The sequence below is a fragment of the Callospermophilus lateralis genome, chromosome 8 (genome assembly GCF_048772815.1).
Source record: "Callospermophilus lateralis isolate mCalLat2 chromosome 8, mCalLat2.hap1, whole genome shotgun sequence".
Taxonomy (NCBI): Eukaryota; Metazoa; Chordata; class Mammalia; order Rodentia; family Sciuridae; genus Callospermophilus; species Callospermophilus lateralis.
In genome coordinates this window covers 46141914-46161219 of record NC_135312.1, presented here as the reverse complement: position 1 = coordinate 46161219, position 19306 = coordinate 46141914, and the positions used below count along the sequence as shown (strand labels likewise).

Here is a 19306-nt window from a genome sequence, read left to right as displayed (position 1 = left end):
TTTGGAGAGCATCCTTAACCTCTTCAGTGGACAAGTCCTCAAAGACCTAAAGACCTTGCATCTATACTGCCACAGTGGGGACCAAGCTTTCAATTTACATACCCTTGAGGGATAAACCAAATTAAAATCACATTATAAAAATTCTCAAGGAATTAATTTAGTGTTTTCATCTTATATCCTCTAATATTGAGAAACTTCTTTTTCTTTCTTGTTGATTTCTTATAAATATTTTCTGCATCTCAAGTTTCTAGAGACTGACTGGAGGGTATAAAATTATCTAAAAAGCTGAAGGTAGAAAAACATTAATAGTGAGCATTTACTATAAATGAATAAACATTAATTTCATGTTTTCAAAATCAAATATGAAATATGACTAACTTCAAGATGAATCTATCAAAGTAGTTCTTTTTAGTTTTATTTTGTTGAATTTATTTGGTAATACAATTATTAATGGCTATATGGACTCAGAAGACAAATTCTTACCATGAGGATTTTACAATGTGTTATAATCTTTAAGAGAAATACAACACATAATGCAACAGATCTGTCAAAGAGCAAAAGAAAATACTTGAATGGAAAAACTCATGCAGATGTTGCAGAACACTTAGTTCTGCCACAAAACTACTATGGGCACTACTTCTACTATTGTTTGAAGAGTACCTATTTTTATCAGGAATAAATACAATAGAAACCCAAATCTTTTGTAAGCAAGTTGTAAGATCCCCTGCAGTGCTACTGATACAAATTGAAATACAACTTTTCAAAAGGATAAGAAACAAATCTCTCTCTTTCATTGCCTATTCCTGATGTGACTATAATATGTGAAATATAATATTACTAAAATACTGCTAAAACCAAAATAAAACTATTAGTTCTATCATCCACATAGAAAAACAATAGAAAATAAATTCTACTTTATAAATTTACATCTCTACTTAAAAATTAAAAATAAAAATAAAGGAAGAATTTTATAAACATCTAAATTCATGATCTTTGATTCTAAGAGAATTTAAAAGGTAAGGGACATATTTATATCTATGCCTCTTGAAATATTTCTGCCAATATTTCTTTTATAGTGTCCCTACTTAAAAAACTGACAAAATTTAACTTGATTTCAAATATTCATGTTTTTGGCTTAAAAATTATGTACTGTGGATAAACTCACTGAAATTAGAATGGTCATTGCATGTGGATGGGAAAGAGATGACAATTAAAATAAGTGGCCTTGAAAATTTTATTGCAATGATGGAAATATTCTGAAACTGATTTAAAAATGGTTCTATCACTTGATAAATGTATTAGAAAATTACTGTGTACTTAAAAATGAGTAAAACATATGATATATAAAAATGTTTCAGTAAGGTTGTACACAAATGAATGAATTGAGTGAGAGAAGCCAGACACAAAAACATATGCTATATGAAACCACTCAAATAAAATAAAATAAAAATGGGCAGAACTAATTTAGGTTGTACAAAATTAGAATCTGGCAATCTTGGGGTAGGGGTATGACTCATTAGAGCACTTCTGAGAGCCCATTAATGTTCTGTCTCATCTGGTTGCTAGTTACATGATGAACCTTATTTGTGAAAATTCACTGAGGTGTACACATATGATATCTGATAGTGTTATGTATATATGTCTTAATACAAAATTATATATAGACACATAACACACAAATCTGTGTACAAATGTTTTATCAGTTTGAAACATATAATCAATTATATTTAAGTTAAATGGGCCATGTATTTTACATGTGCCATAAAAAATATGAGAAGGTCACCATATAGAATATTCAAATTTCCTATATTTAGACATTACTTAAGTAATGTCTAAATATAGGAAAGTAAAACATAGGTTAAAGGATACAGGAAGGAAACTGTTCCCTTGTGTTCCTCATTAGTGTTTCTTAACTTACATATGTAGGATCATTTGTTCTCTTCTTGTTCTACTAATGCTGTGTCCTTCAAGGACCAACTCTAATATTTCCTGTCCAACAAAATATTCCCTAATATAATATTGCTGAAAGAAATTCTTCCTCTGATTGCCTCAATAATATAAATGAGATCAAAATAAATTGTTCTGAAAATGATACAACTGGTTGCTTTTAATCCATCAAAGAGTAGTTGTAGGCAGAAACCATGTGTGCCTTATCTATCTATCAAACCCAAGTAAAGTGTCATAATGAACTGCATGTGGGGCACTTTCTGGTGTCAGCTGAGTTAATAATCGAAATACTTCCATGAATAGGCTGAACGTAATATGAAACCTAAGATGAATTCCAAATGTAAAGTTTCTAAAGTTATTGAGTTGCTAAGTCAGTTTCACATTTAGGTTATAAAGATATATGTAATATTTAAAAAAAAATCTCAGAAATATATTAAAGTAAAACATAAAAAATAAACAGAAACCTTCAGCAGAATCAAGAAAGATTTTTATAGATATGAAAATGAATAAGACAGCATAGTTTTTCATTTATACATTGAAAGATGGTTTTAGGTAACTCTAACAGAAGATCTGTTTTGTAGAAGCCTACAATCTACTTTAAACAAAGGCTAACTGGTTGATAATGTAGGTTTCATTATGTTTCAATGTAATAAGGAGAGTGTTTGTGCTGAGGATTGAATCCAGGTCCTTGTGCATGCTAAGCACATACTCTACTACTAAGTTACACTTGAAGCCCCACAATAATGCAACCTTAAATTCAGTGGTGACATGGTTCATCTTGAACAGATATCAGATTGGATAGTTCTACTGCAGGCAAGTATTGGCATCCAGTGCTATAACCTATTAATCCCAATTCCAAATTTTTCATTCTTAGATTACATATTAGTATACAGTCTAAGTACAGTCTAAGTACATTTTCAATGTATATTAAAACATCTTGCATTACCTGTCACTATCTAATGTATGAGACTAAAGTTATAAAACATTTTTATCAAAATTATATCAGAGTATATTAATATTAATCACTTTTTGTATTTAGTTTTAATCCTTCATGCTTAAATATATGTAGATCCTGATAGTCTTTTTCTAGAATTTTAAATTAAAATAATCACATTAATCAAAAATATTGTTTAGAAAATTTGCTTTCTATGGTTTCAGTTTTAAAGCATTAATCTAATTAAACTGTCCAAATTACTATTATTATGGCTTATATGTATCATAGTAATAATTAACATTATCTAACATGCTGTGGTTGACATAAATATTTAAAACTAAGTTCATTATAAAGCAACTTAGGTAACTTTGGCCATTCCACAATGTGGAGCCAATTTCTTTTTCTCAAGAGTCAAAAACACATATTTTGAAAAAGTGAAAATGTAGAACATGAATAGATCAAGTGCAAGCAAGGAACTTGCTTTGATGTAGAATTAAACAGTTTTTTAGTTAGCTACTAATTCTAACTTTAAAAACACTGGGAGGGATTTACTGAGGGTATTGAAAGTATTTTTACTCTCCAGATTCATCATTTCACGTATGTATCCTGTACAGTTCAACAGGTCCAGAGGATCCACCAAAACTGAGTCTGTCTTCTCTCCCCACCCCCCAATAATTACAAGATTAAGATTAAGGACTTATTTTGGATGTCCTTAACAGTATCAGCAAAACAATTAACACACTTTCCGTGAAATCTTACAGAGATCAAATAGCTAATGAAGTTAAAATTCTGCTACATTTAAATGAAAACCTAATCACAGAAATGTAGAACCTCCTCCTTAAACCCCACCCCAAGGGATTCTACAGATTTCTATATTTGATTATCTGATTAAAACAAATAAAAACAATTTACTTAGGGTGAAAAATCATTCATCAATAATTTTTATATATTCACTAATTACAAAAATGACATATTAATTTAATTTTTATTCCTCTTTTTTACATGATTAGAAAATTATTATTAACAAAGAATATTTCTGCACTCTTTGGAGAAAATTATGGTTGAAATTGTAAAAAATATCTTTCATCACTGGTATAATAACCAAGTTGTAGAGAACTCTATCAAAATAATAACATGCAGATTAGACCAAGAAATGTAATGAACAAGGTAATAAATTTTAATTAGATACTGTCTCAGATTATCATGAAACATACAACACTGCTGATGTCCTTACCATGTTTCATAGTCACACTGGTGCCCCTCAAAGGTTTATGTCACACGTGCCAAGAACAGAATATTAAAGATACCATACCTTTGAGACATAATCTTATAGGCATCTGGCAGATAACATCGGATATTCTCCATCTGAGCAGGGTCGGAGTCACAGATTTTGTCGTCAGTCCTCCCATAGTTGGCACTTTCGATCATGATGACGTCTGTTCCTGGACAGCGGAGCTCGATGGGGTAGCTCTCACAGGAGAGCTCTCTGCGGACCACTGCCATTGGGATTGGGGCTCTGCTGAAAGCTATAGTGGAGGAGGAAGAAAGCAGGCGGTTAGTAGTGAAGGGCGCCAAGCACCTGCTGCCTTCCCAGGACTTGGGGTAAACTAACACAAGAAACACCACAGTGAGGATTCATAATTTTAGTAAAAATAGAATATTTCCCCTTTCATTAACTGTAAAAGATTTTGAAAAATCTTACTATTATTTCTTAAAAATTTATTGCATTTTTTTTAATAAGTGAGAAAACAGGCATTCTGAATTTCCTTCTAAAACTTTGCTTGTGTGCGAAGTGGACTATGTAGAAATATTAATACAGTTTAAAGAGTAAGATATTCAGATAAAATTAAGAGCTCTTTATTTTCTTTTTCTCTTTCTCTCTTATGGAGTTCCTTTCTTTTTTAAAAAAATCAACCCAAAATTGCACTGCTGCTGACTTTAAAAATACATATTTAAGTACTCTATATCAATTTTTTAAAGTTCCAGTGTTTCAGGCTGGGGTTGTGGCTCATATTGAAAACCTGCCTAGCATGTGTGAGGCACTGGGTTTGATTCTTAGCAACATATATAAAATAAAATAAAGGATCATTTACAATTAAAACACGTTTTTTTAAAAAAAATTCCATTGCTTGATAATTCACATGATTGATAAATTTTATAAATTAATTTATAAATAATAATATATGCTCTTTCATTAAGAAAGTAGAAATTTTTGTTGAGAAAAGTTATGTTTTCCTATAGCTCCCTCTCCACACTCTTTCTCCATCTCTCAAGAGGAAATCAGTTGTGGTGACCGTACAATTAATTGTCCAAACAAAAACTGACATTGTATGTTTCTTCCCACCTCTTTTGATATTGTTTTTTTTTTACTCAGGAAAATTTAGACATCACAAACATATTATTTGATTATTATTTGTAATGTATTATTTTATTTGTAAGGCTAATTATATATGGTGGAATATTTTCACTTCTGGATGTTATTTTCTTCATTTTAATGGTACCTTAGAATATCTACATATTAGCCTATCCTATATTTATCAGCATTTATGAAGAACTCAGTATTTTGTTTCTTAATATTATAAATAAGTATAAATGTATCTATGTATCTTAGCTGAAATATTTTGGAAAGAATATAATAATCTAAGTTTATTTGTGGCATATTTCTGAAAAAAATCAATCTGTCAAGAGTAAAACACACTTCAAATTTGGAAATTATCAACTAATTTGAAAAAATTTAAAGAAAATGTCTACTTCTATCAGTAACAGTTTTCACTTCATATTAAACATCATCAATGCCTTTAAATTTTGTCTTTTTGATAAAGAATAAAAGTGTAATATCTATTTTAAACTTACAGCTTTATTGTATAATAGAGTATATTTTCCTGATTTTTAACTTTTATTTTTCTTTCATCTGAATTGTTTACTTACAATTAAGATTTGCTTTGCAAAACTTCTTTGTATAATAAGGAAGCTAAACATCTTTCCTCTCCACTTGTGGAAACTTCTTTTTTTTTTTTTTCTAGTTTGTTGCTTCATTTTAGAATGTTTGATGAACATATATAGTTAATTTTTATAAAGAAAATTTCTATCTTTTCATGTCAGTTGAAGACTTTCCCATTCTAAGACTGAACAATGCCATCACATTAATGGAAGAAAACAAAATATTTAAATGTTGTAAAAATTCAAGAAGACTTCTTTCAAAGCATGTAACTGAAATTATGTGAAGAATTTACCAACTTTCAAAAGTTGATCTCCATATAAGAGAATCAATTATGGAGAAACATAAGTGATAGATTAAATTTGCATTGATAGTTGTAAATTAACTCAGTAATGCACACATATATAAAATATGCATTTAAATAAATATATGCAAGTTTTCATGTGTTGTTCTTTTTTGTTTGTTTTGTTTTTTACTAAGCATGAGATGCAAAAGAAGAACAAGAGAGGAAAAAGAAGAGAGGCAAAAAAGGGAGGGATGAGAAAGATATTTTATAACTATAAATGTTTTCATTTGAAACAGAAAATATTTATTTGTTTTGTGATATATATTCAAATCATTCTCAATTTTAAAATAATATTTAGAAAAAAACAAATCAATATTTTTTCATTCAAAAATTAGAGAATAAAATCTTTTTTTGATACGAAGATTCTGTTTTCATGGATGAAGACATATTCATTGAAAGTTCTTACATAGTGGAATCTTTGAATAATAAAAATATTTCAGTTAAGGAATCCAGTTTACATGATTTACTTAGTTCAAACAGAATCATAGAGGTGTTTTTGTTTCCCCCCAAAGTCCTTAAAATCACAGTTTTCAGATGCTTTATAATGTATTCTGTACATTTGTTGAAGAAGATTATTTCTTAACTTTGATATGACTATTTAAATAAAATCACTTTGAAATAGCTTCCAAACATTGCATTCATCTAGACTTATGTTGATTTAACCAGTTGATTAAATTAAAAACACAAGCTAATTGAACAAAGAAACAACATATGAGTAAATCACACTGTCAAAGCATTTGTTTGACTAAGTGGACAATTCGGATGATTAAACTCATCAGTCAATTTTGTCAAAACACTGACATAGCTTTAATGTGGGTCTTCACTGTCAAAAATATCATTTAGAACCAGACACTAGGCAGATGCAAAGTCAACTAAAATGCAGAGATCCTAATTTCCCATGTATTTTTTTATGTAAGAGTGATACAAATGTTATGTATATGGCAATTTTTACAAAGATCAGAGTTAATTTGTCAAAACTTTCTTCCATTTAACATGTAATTGCTTTTGTTTCAGTTACTCAGTGACAAACTGTACTCTGCAGATGATGGATGCTTTGTTTCAAGGAATGTATTACAGGAAACTACTTTCTAACATTATCTAATTAGTTATTTAAATTACCTTTAATTAGTTTTCTGAATGTTTTCATCAGCAACCCAAGTCCAAAGGGTGGGGGGAAGGTTTAAGTTAAAAATAAGGTTTTCAGTTGTCATGCTACCAACGGAAAGGTTTTGTTTACACAAGAAATGGCCAAGATTGAATATGCCAACAATCCAAATGTGGTGTGGCAAGTCAGTCTCTTGTTCTCCATATCATATCCTTTATTATTTTATTTTCACATAGTCTGTTGCATGTTGTGTCAGGGTAGCACTTATTAGGCATTGTGAAGTAGATCATGGCAAATTAATTTGGGGCCAAGAAGGCATAAACATACCTTCTTGAGCTCCTTCCTACATTTAGCCATGAGGTAAATTGGTTATAACAAGAAACACAATGCCCTCTGTTAGATGTGTAATAGGTAATTGCTGAATAAGTTGGAAAAGTGTTAGATATGAAATATGGTAATGATCCGGTCCGGTGCTTTGCATTACACTACTCCCTGACCATAAACCTGATTAGGAGCATGTGAACTAACTAAACATCTCTGCTGAATATGCTCAGAACCTGTGGAACTCCCCAAACTCCATATCAATCATATTCCTAACAAAATGTGCTTCTGACAAGGGAGTAACTGTGAGGAAACTAAGTAAAAAGAAATATTAAATAATATGAGAAATAGCTCCCTGCTCTTCCTCACTTCTTTTGTCAGAAATCACTCCCATTATTTCCCCCTTTTTTGAACCTTCAGTCATTCTGTTGTTAAAAAACTCTTCTTTTCCTGGATCCCCCTCCTTGGGTTCTCTCTCCTGCCCCATGATGTCTGACTCTATATGCTGTAAGTCCTTGAAGAACTTTTGCAGGTGGGGAATCAGGGAGGTAAAACCTGGTGTCCAAACAAAAGTCAGATGGTTTTTCCTGAACCCCAAAGACAGGGTGCAGAAATTTTCCAAGATAATTCTAGCACACTAGAGAGGGACTTACAAAAGAGGGATTTCTATATAAAATATAGGATTATAGGAAAGATACTATCAATAAGAATAAGTAAAAGATCAAAGACTAAGATGCAGAGGGAAAATTAATTGGTTGAAGGTAAAGCACAAGTAATTCAGTTTCATACACATTGAACTTTAGGTGTCAGAATAGTATCTGGATAAGAACAAAAATCGGCTGGATTCATGAGTCTAGAACTCAGCAGGAGTACTCAGGCTAAAGTCATAGGAACATGTAAGTAGTTCAGGTAGTAAACCATAAAGTAACAGAAGAAGAATAAACACAGAAGTCAGAATATCAGTGGTCACTGAAGGCTGGGAGGAACATGCTACATCATCACTAGAGAAATATAACCAAAACAAAGATTTGAGTGTACTGTCACCAAGTTGAGGATAAATTAGTTAGTTGTGGGACAGATGAAGAAAACACTTTATTCTATTAAATATACTCAGTGATTCAGTCAAAAAAAATAACAGCTGCAGACTAATCTACATATAGCAGAACTAAAATCTTCATCCTGTCCTATTTGTTGTGCTTATGAAAATATCAACAAAACAGCCTACATTTATATTTATTTTCCAATTCCTGCACTTCACACTTTACTCCAAATCCTATGTATTTGAAAAACAATAATTCTGTTAGAGAATTGAAAAAAGAAAAGAATGGAGATGAAATGCAAATTAGGCTATTTGTAGCAGGAAAGATGAGAGAAGAGTCACTTTACATGGGTAGTGAGAGAGAACATATTTAATCTATATTTAGGATCAAGAAATTACATGATTTGATAATTGAATGGGAGGGGCAAAATATCATGTGATATGGAAGGCTACTAGGTTTCTGGCATCAACAAATATTTAGCTTGTACTACAATAAAAAAAAAAAGTAAAAACAAAAAGAAAAGCAAAACACCTGATAGGAACTTGAAAATGCATGTGTATGACTGTATAAGAGAAATCTATATGAAGTTCAGAGTTCTAGAGTAGCATTTAAAATCTAATAGATCAGATAACCTAGGAAAGGAATGGGAGTTTTAAAAGAAGAATATGTGAGAGTTTCAGTCTATTTATAATTCTTTCACATTTCCATTCTTATTACCTCTTCTCTTGACTCTGAATATGGGTTGTACTCGGGGACTCACTTCTGATGGACACAGTATGGTAGAAATGAGAGTGCAGTTTCTCAGGGCAGTTCATTAAAATGACATGGTGGGTTCAGCCTCTTTTGGATCACTTAACATTGTGCAAAGCTGGCCATCACATCTTGAGAGCACTCTAGCAGCCCCATGGGGGGTTCAGGGGGCAAGAAACAGAGGTATCCTGCTGAAAGGCAACAGGAACTTGCAGTACAAATGAGGGAGGTATCTTGCAGGCTGCTCCTCAGCCACCAGAAAAGCTGTCTTTGGGTAACTGCAAATGCATGAGAGACCTGGAATCATAATGAACTAATTGAACTACACCTGGATTCCTAAACTACAGAAGTGAATAAGACAATAAATATTTATTGCTTTATTGGGCTATACAACATAACCCAGAAACTAACCTGAAGGGATTTAAAAAGTTGATTTGAAACTGTTGAACAGATACTGAAGAATTATTAAATCTGAAAGAAAGATGTCATGAATGACTCATGCTGATAGTACAACATTATCATCATTTGTTTAAACAACATTTGGAGTACTAGGATAAGATATACAGAAGCAGTACTGAATTATGAGTCAGTGTGGACAAATGGCCTTTCTTCCCTACATCCCAGGGATTATGAAAAGAAAGAAAAATCTCTTTTGAAAACTAAACAATGACAATGAAATAGACTGGCTTTCCAAAGAAAAAGTTAATTCAACTATTAATAAGTTAAGGGTAATGATTTTAAAGAAGTTTCTTAATCACAGATGGGGACACTTTTATATCTGAAACTGGACATGTTTGCGCTCTATTGGCAATGACTTTAGGAAAACCTTCATTATTAAAATTCTGCCATAAAGCAAATATTACCAATTCACTTTCAGCAGAGCCTTTGACATAATTTTCTTAAGTATGTGTATTTTCTCTGTGCCATTTTACATGCCAACACATTCATTTCAGTTTTTAAAAATGTGCTCTAAAAATCTAGTCCAAATACTTGGCAATGAAAATAGCATTGAAAACCCAATGAAATATCAACCCATCATCCACTTTCTTAAAAAGTACATCTGCTACCAGTAGGCTTTTAATACACTGAATTCTAACAAGGGTATTTTAAAAAAGAAGACATATAATTTAAAGGATATTTCAGTTTGTAGTTAAGTGTAACACAGCAACAATTAAAACTGACAACTTGAAATAGTAACCAAAGGCAATTATGTGCTGAGGTCAAAAAGCAAAGCATGAAATTTAGGTGGTTTAATATAAAAACATTCTAATGAGTGGAGCATCATAAAATAATTAATGTTCATCTATTCTTTGACTTATGGAGCACAACATAAGGGTAACATTAATCTCATTTCTTGAGACTACATATACACAAAACTGTGACCTCCCACAAAGACTGCTAAAAATGTGGCAAATATTTCAATAAATGAATTCATAACTAGTTGCCATAACTTTTCAACATTTAATAAAATTATATTTCACATTGTCATCCAATTATATTCATGAGGAAAAAATTTCAAAACTGTGTCAAATTTCACATATTATAATTTTCCCAGTCTTTTAAATGTCAGAAACTTCAAACTGGCTGTTCAACATGTTCTTAAAAATAAGCATTACAAATTCATAATAAACAAGAATCTAGTAAAAAGCAATTCAAAAGACACTGTTAAAAAGGTATGCTGATTTATTTCCTAATGCATACTTAGCATCTACAAATGTGGCTGCTGAAAGTTACTAAACATAGTATGTGGGTGTTGTCTAAAGTCCCCCTCAGTGTCAGTTATTATTTCAGGCTTGGGCGGTCCTGTACTGGATGGAGTTCCAAGGGTCTGCCAAAAAAGCTCAGTATCTGTTGATATCAAGGAAATGTCAAAAATTCATCTGAGTGTGGTAGAGTCTCAAAAGAGAGGAGACAGTATTCCTGATTATTAAAATCTAAAAGTTATAGGATAACAAGAAGACCAGATGAGACAAAGTTCAAAACAGAGGTAAGAAGCTGGGCAGGTGTCCTGCAAGGAAGGTACTGAGGCTCTCCCTGGTCCTGTGGGACTCAAGAAGCTTGTGGTTGGAAAAAGAATGCACATATGACTATGCAGAATTAAGACATCATAAATCACAATGAATCATGAACAGGATAAAAGTAGTTGAAGAATTTCAAAGAAATGAAATAATCAACATGTATTAGGGCTTTGAAATAAGATTTCTTGAATAAAGCTAACTTTCATTGGCCCATAAAGACAAATCAACATGTATGGATATAGGACATGTTCCAACCAGAAGGTTGAAGAAAAGACAAAAGTCAAATGGAGACACTCTTAAAAGCAGATTCAGAATATAGTCCAAATTTTATTTAAGATTTGGTATTTACAACATTATATTAAGAAGGTTAATAATATCAGTCTTAAAAATCATTTGCTATTTGATTCTTTAAAAATACTAGAATGAAAAATAAGAGAGTTTGGGGAATGAGGAAGATATTGGAAGAGGTGATGCAAGGTGAAATGATAATGATAATTGCTATTAAGGTTTGGATGTGAGGTATCCCCCAAAAGCTCATGTGTGAGACAATGCGAGAAGGTTCAGAGGAGAAACAATTGAATTGTGAGAGTCTTAACCCAATCAGTGAACTAATCCCTGTTAAGATTAACTAAGTGGTAACTGAAGGCAGGTAGGGTGTGACTGGAGAAAGTGGTTAATTAGGGACAAGGCTATGGGGTATATATTTTGAATCTAGAGAGTGAAGTCTCTCTCTGATTCTTGATCACCATGATGTGAACTGCTTCCCTCTGCCACACAGTCCACCATGATATTCAGCCTCATCTCATGCCAGGAGAAATGGAGCCAGCTGTCAATGGACAAAGACCTTGGAAACCATGAGCACTCAGCTAAACTTTTCCTCCTCTGTAATTATGCTGGTTGAGTCCTTTAGTCACAGCAGCGAACAAAGCTGACTAAAACAACTGCTAACATTTATTAAGTGGTCTTCATGTGCTGGTGATTTAAAAGCAACACTTATTTCAAATACACAACAATGAAAGTTGGATGATATTATCATCTCTGTTTCTCACACTAGGAAATTCTTTCTTAGAGGAAGGTGGCGAGGAATGTTAGTGTTATGGTTAAGCATGGAGTAAAGGTGCCATGATGCTCCTTCAGTGTCATAGACAGAAACAGTGGAAGGGGACTTATTTCATAAAATGCACAAGGCCACACAAAAATATCATGTGAATGATCAGTGTTTTAAACAGGTTATGAACTTTGATTCCTTCAGTAAAGTCAAGTTTAACTGCTGAATATGAAATGTAAATTAACCACTCCATTTACTATGTCTGGCAGGGGCTTCTGAAAATTGAGTACGAATACAACTTTCAGAATTACAATATTTTTTTCTAACACTTTGGCATTATATTATAAAATTAATTTGAAGCTTTTCTTTGTGTAAAAATGTACAGCAGCAGCTGGATGCAGTGGCTTGGGCCTATCATTGCAGCTACTCTGGAGACTGAGATAGGGGGATCACAAACTGGCCTCAGAAACTTTTTTAATAGCCTCTTTCAAAATACAATTTTAAAAAGGCTATGGCTCTAGATCAGACATAGTAGGCTCCTGGGTTCACTCTCCAATAAAACACAAAAAAATAAAGAAAATAAGCAAATGCTTACATTTTTAAAAATAAAATAATATCTACTTCAATAAGATAAAAAGCACTGCTTTTAATTTTAAAATTAAAATTTATTCTCAACTGCAGTCATTAAACAACATCTAAATATATAATTATTTTTACAGCAGACCAACAAATTTAGAGTTGATCTTATTCTTATGTTGGAATCAATAAAATCTGTAATCATGAATATTTAACAAAAAACCACATATAGGAATGTATTGAAGGATAAACATAATTGTAAATAAATAGTGGTCACAGATAAAATTAAACAAATTTTTAGTGCTGCAGGAAAGGAATTAAGATAGAAAATGCTCTACTGCACTGCACATGCTATTCAGAAAATCACAAGTAGCATCTATTCACATTCTTCCCCTCCATCCTTTTCTTCTTTTCCCTCCCTCCCTCTTTTTCTTCCTTAACTAGTATGCACACATGCACATACACTCTATCCATTGGATAAAGAGTTTTCACTGGCTAGTTGTATCCTTCATGAAGGTAATGATAAGGCCTTTCTTTATAATTCAGCAACACACACATTCAGCAATAGACACCTTATCCTAACCTCTTTGGTGAATCTTTGAACACTGAAAAACAAATACAATGGGGTTTATAAATCCTTTATCCATAGTTTTACCATGGCTTTATCATGGAGATCAGGCCCCTTTAATCAGTCAATCAGTGCTGAACTCTTCCTGTCAGTATGACCCACAGTAAGCCCAGCCACAAAGACCCTGACCAAATCTGTATTATATTTTCACACACTGTTTTCTAATTGAAGTTTCCTGTGGCCTGTTTATGGGAGCTACACATTGACATCCATTCTACTAGAACATATCTGTTAGGAAGAAGATTTTAAATGTACTATGTTACTTGTGAAATCAAGTGCTTATTCATTATTTTATTCCCAGTGAAACTTATTTGTCAATATTTTCAAATAAATACCATCAAGTAGTTCACCAGGCATTTCATATTTCACATAAAGCCTGGCTTTAAGGACAGTAAATCTCCATTTACTGAAATTAGTAAATGAGTAATATATTAACCAACCAAATCGTTCAAACTATGAAAATCCAAATCTTTCCATTTCTAGAAATATGGGACAAGAAGACTAGCCAGATAGCTTTGTGTTAATAGTGATGACAATTCTCTCTAAAGCAAGGAAAGAAAAAAAAAATCAGAATGGGAGAAGGGAGAACTCTTTTAAAACTCAACCATCAATTCCAACAAAAATGAAATAATAACTTAAAAGAATTGTAAAACAACAAAACCCCACAACACACAGTGGCTGATTCTGGACACTAGTGAAGAGCTTTTCAGTGAAAATAAAATATGATTGGCTATTTCAGAAAGGAACTCTTGTCTTTCCAAAGCTTTGCAGCAAAGCTGTCAGAATGATTCTGAATGAAGAGATATTTTTATTCTAACAGCAGTAAAAACAACAAAAATCTTCTGAAAAGCACAGAAACAGCTCTCATTTTCTAAAGTCTTATGAATTGACTATTAAAAACCACATTAAAAATTATAAAAAACAAATGATAAAAGCTATATCAGGGATTATTTGTATATGTGGGATAAAGCTATGAATTGGCACCCAGCATTTGTTCAGTTCAAAAACAAAATATGCCATTGAATAAAAGGCAAATTTCCCATCTATACAAAAAATAGCAAAAACTCTTTACTCAATACATTGAGTAAGTTTTTGTAAAAAATTTAAATATAATTTCCATGGACTAGGCATGTAGTTCAGTGCTAAAGCACCTGCTTATCCTGCATGAGGCCTGGGGTTCAATCTCCAACACCAAAAAAAAAAAAAAAAAAGCTTCAAATATGCCCTCCAATATTTCCTCAATTCATTAAATAAATAACTGAATATAAAATGAATTATGAAAGAAAGTTTTAAAGCAGTGGCTAAGAAATACAAATTCAAATATTTCTGAACGACCAATATCAACCCTTTACCTCAGTGATTAATTTATTCAGTCAACAAATAAAAACTGAATACTAGTTAAGTGGCAGACAGGGTTTGAAGTTTGGTATTTCATGGGGAATATCAGCACCTTGTGGAATTACAATATGGATGCAACAGAGAATAAAGATTAAAAATACATGAGTGTAAAAATTAACTAAAACCTTTTGTGAGAATTATGAAACATAATCAAAATATGAGAAAAAATATCACAGTTTCACCAACAGTTAACTTAAACTCCATATCTGCTTCAGGTTTACCCAAGAAAGTAGGAATGTTCAAAATGATTTTAAACAAGATATTTAGACAGTTACTAAAAAACAATTTGAAAACCTCATAAAGCTTCTTTTCTCTGTTACCCAATATGAAATATCTCTCTAAGCCTTGCTAAAACTTGTGGCATAGGAAGCTGGGAACACATAGTTATAAACCAGGCATTTACTTGAATCAATAAGTTGTTGAAGGGAAGCGCAAAAGGATGATTAAATTCACAATGGCTTTCTGTGATGCATTCCAAAAAAGGACAAAGGGGGGATAAACAGCATTCCTTCTCACACTTCAATCCTAATAGATCATGTTACAAGAATATGCAAACAGATCTGTTAAAAAAAAAAAAATCAACTCACATCTGTAGAGAACAGTGTCAGATCTTTGATTTAAGTGTGGTGCAAAATGTGAGAAATATTCCTGAGAAAGCAGCTGTTAAAAGATACCCTGCCTTTTAATAATAATATAATGGAGCTTCTAAGAATAACAGTAATATTATAATAAGATACTGAGATATTCTAATACAAATTTTCAGATCTTTACTAGTAAAAGAGTTTATGTGAGCAAAGACATCTTGAATTTTTAATCAAGTCTCCAAATCATAATTTCAGGAGTACAGAGTGAAATGAAAGTTGTTTTAAATGAATGATACATATTAATGTCTAGAAATGAATCCCAAATCTTGGAGATAGATTCATCATTAGAAATTCATTAGTTCAAAATTATTTCCTGTTGATGGATCTTCCTTCCAAACCACATTGAATTCATTAAATTTAACTTTACTTATATCCCTCTGATCATCTATTTCCATATTTACTAACCATATGTATTTCAAGGATCCTCATCTGATGTTGATTATTGTTGATATATTTCCCTATACTTTAAATAGGATTCAGTTCATATTATTTGAATGGAAGATTTTTTTTTTAAAAAATATTGTTCAACGAATTGAAACATTAAGCTCAGAAAGCATTTTGCCAACATTTTATTATTTTAAAATGAATATTTCATTTTAGTTATTGAATTCTGTTGGAACTGATAAGCATTTATGAGTAATGGCTATATGTTACTGCAATGATTCCTTTTATTTATGCTAACTATTAAAACATTTAATGTCAAAAGTCTTATATACATACACACATGTACACAGAGATGCACACATGGCAGTTTTATGATAAAATGTCCTTTTATGGTTATTTTTGTGATATTGCTGATGGTTTACTTTAGGTAGATGGCACCACACTTTATTGATTTGACTTGAAACATACTTAGTGGCTGAGTAGGTATAAATGTGTTAGCAGTAAACAGGATGAGTGACAGAGTCCACTTAGTTTGTTGAAAAAAATATTTTATTTTATTTATTTATCATTATTTTTGTGGGGGGATGCTAAGGATTCCAACTAAGGATGTCCCACATGCTATGCTGGTTCACTACCATTAAGCTACATCCCAGCCCAAGTATTTCATTTAAACAAATTTTAAAAACAAATATATTTTTCAATGTTTATCAATTTTCTTTTATGCACACATTTTCAGCCAAATTTTTGCATTGTTTTGAGCTCTTAGTAATGAGAGATATGTGGTTGTTAACAAGTAACATTCTACAACAGAATGGGAATGATATTCAGTATTTCACAGTTAATGTATTTTCTCTGGTTATCTTTTATATCCGTTCAAATCTATAGGACTGTGAATACAATTAGTGGACTTTTTTTTTTAAATAGATACTGGTTGAAAAGTAGGACATAAAAGTACTTTTCTTTCACTCCTTAAGTACATCAATTTTAATTGAACAAACTACTTGTTCAAAAACTCTCCAAATAGGAGTTTCTAGTTCACAGATAGATTGAAAATACAAATTAATAGATTTCTATTTCACAGAAAATTAAGGTAATGCTACAGGACAATCAAATTTAGAAAGAAACTATTGCATCAAACTATGGAATTCTCCTAAAGGGAAGAATGGAGAAATATGAAGAACTTGAAACCAACTATATGTTCACTCAGTCAGCCACTCATTCTATATGCATTGTGTCTTTTCACCATATACAAAATATGTTTCAGCACTTGGAGAATTGGAAATTAAAAAATACTTTTCTCTCCAGGGACCTATGGCAAAGACAAAAATCAGCTATGTTAATAAATCTGTTCCTATGATTTTCAATTTGACAACTCCATAGATTTTGTTTGAAAAAAAAATGCCCTGAGAGAAAATATAAACCTTTCTGGAATATTCCAGATTTCAAATATCAGAGCCAATGCAGGTAATAAATACATCATACATATTTTGTGGGGTTATTCTTTCAAATAAGACAAAAAAGGTTACGTCGTTTCTTAACTCACACTATGCTTAGCTACTATTTGTGCTGAATTTTGATTGAATAAATGCCTTTATATCTCTGGGTTTCTGCATAAGTAACTGTTATTTTGATCCTAAGATTTAGCGAATATGACCAGTAAATTCTATTTCAGAAGGGCTCTAAAAATCAGTTATAAAAATAATGAGAATTTTTGGCAAAATATCATCATTTACAAACAAATCTTTGGGAATTCAAAGTGCGTAAAGCAGTTCTTTATTTGGGTGATCTCAAAGATGAGGTCATATGACACAATAATGCCTTGAAAACACATGGAATTTTTACACTGAAATAATTCTAACTTTCTGCAGTATTTAATTTCACATCACACAAATTAATGCAGCATTATTTTTGAGGCAACCAAATCGCAACATAACTAAGTGAGACTTATATTAATCATAATTTGCTGGTATATAATTTATAGTATTTTGAGATACTCTATTGGCATACACACCACTAATCACAGAAGACATGGTTTAAATTTATTAAAGCTTGGAAAATGTATTTTTCAATACACACTCAACTACAGTCTCTTAGATAATTCATATGGCCTCATAAATTACTCTTTTAAAATTTATATGCTTATAATATTATGTTTCATTTCTCACACTACAACATCTGGGTACCCTAAGAGTTTTTGATTCTAAGTCTAATAATATACTGTACTATAAAAGTGGTTCACAGAAGAAAACAGAAGACTATGAGAAATTGAGTGAATTTGGTTTCCCCTAAAGTAGAGAATAGTGTAAGGAAGAATAACTGCACAGCAGAATTTACTGAAAATTAGTTTCTTCAGCACTTAGGATACCCTGATAAGTTTTTGTAAAAGAACTATAAACCCAAGGGAATAATATTTGCAATTTTAAAGAAGTGACAAATTACATGATTATAGTGTTTGATATGGTTTATGGGCTTGTTTACCACAACACTAAATCTATTAAGACAAGTTTTGCCAAGAAAAAGGATTTGAAAGAAGCCAACAGAATTTTCAAAAACTCTCTAACAAATATTATTAAAAATCTTCATAAACACAAACAGTTCATTTGGGGAAAATCGTCTGATGTGAGCCTCTTATTATTTATAAGTTAATACAATTTATTTATCTATCTAGTCAACCATTCATTCAACAAACAGCTGTTGAGTTTTATTATATGCCAAGAAATGAGCTTTATTTTCTGGGAGATGAATATGAATGTAATGAATATGAATGCTATGGTTCCTGTCCAAAATCTATTAATTCACAAGCAACTTTCTTCACTTATTTCATTTATCTATTTATTTATTTATTTTAAATCTATTTATCTATTTATTTATTTATTTTGCAGTGCTTAGAATCAAACTCAGGGCCTTGTGCATGCAAGGCAAGCACTATGCCACTTAGCACTTCCCAGCCCTCCATTTTTTTTTAAAAAAGAAGTTTTCTTTCGTATTAAATTAGGATAATAATTCAAACCTTCCTTCTCTGTGTTAAATCAATCATCGAGCATAGTGCCTTGCACATAGTAAATGGCTAATCAACGCGACATGTCTGGTTAAGTCTTCGTACTGCTTGTCCCTACAGTAAGAGAATATGAATGATATATAGAAAATCATCCATGGGGGAATGAATCCTACAAACAAAGGCACAGAGAGCCATCAGAGGGCCCTCAGTCCACAAAGGCAGCCTATAACA

The 19306-nt window shown here is 31.6% G+C and overlaps 1 protein-coding gene across 6 annotated transcripts in view; it reads right to left on the bottom strand.

Moving 5' to 3' along the window:
* The window catches only part of Adgrl3 (adhesion G protein-coupled receptor L3), a 395548-nt gene extending 391149 nt beyond the window's left edge, over positions 1-4399 (bottom strand). For all 6 annotated transcript variants that reach the window (XM_076865221.2, XM_076865222.2, XM_077110223.1 and 3 more), the window contains exon 1: positions 4194-4399. In XM_076865221.2, the coding sequence (XP_076721336.2) occupies positions 4194-4384 (191 nt within the window). In that variant the 5' untranslated portion in view covers positions 4385-4399. The remainder of the gene's footprint in view (positions 1-4193) is intronic.
* Between the last annotated feature and the right edge of the window lie 14907 nt (positions 4400-19306).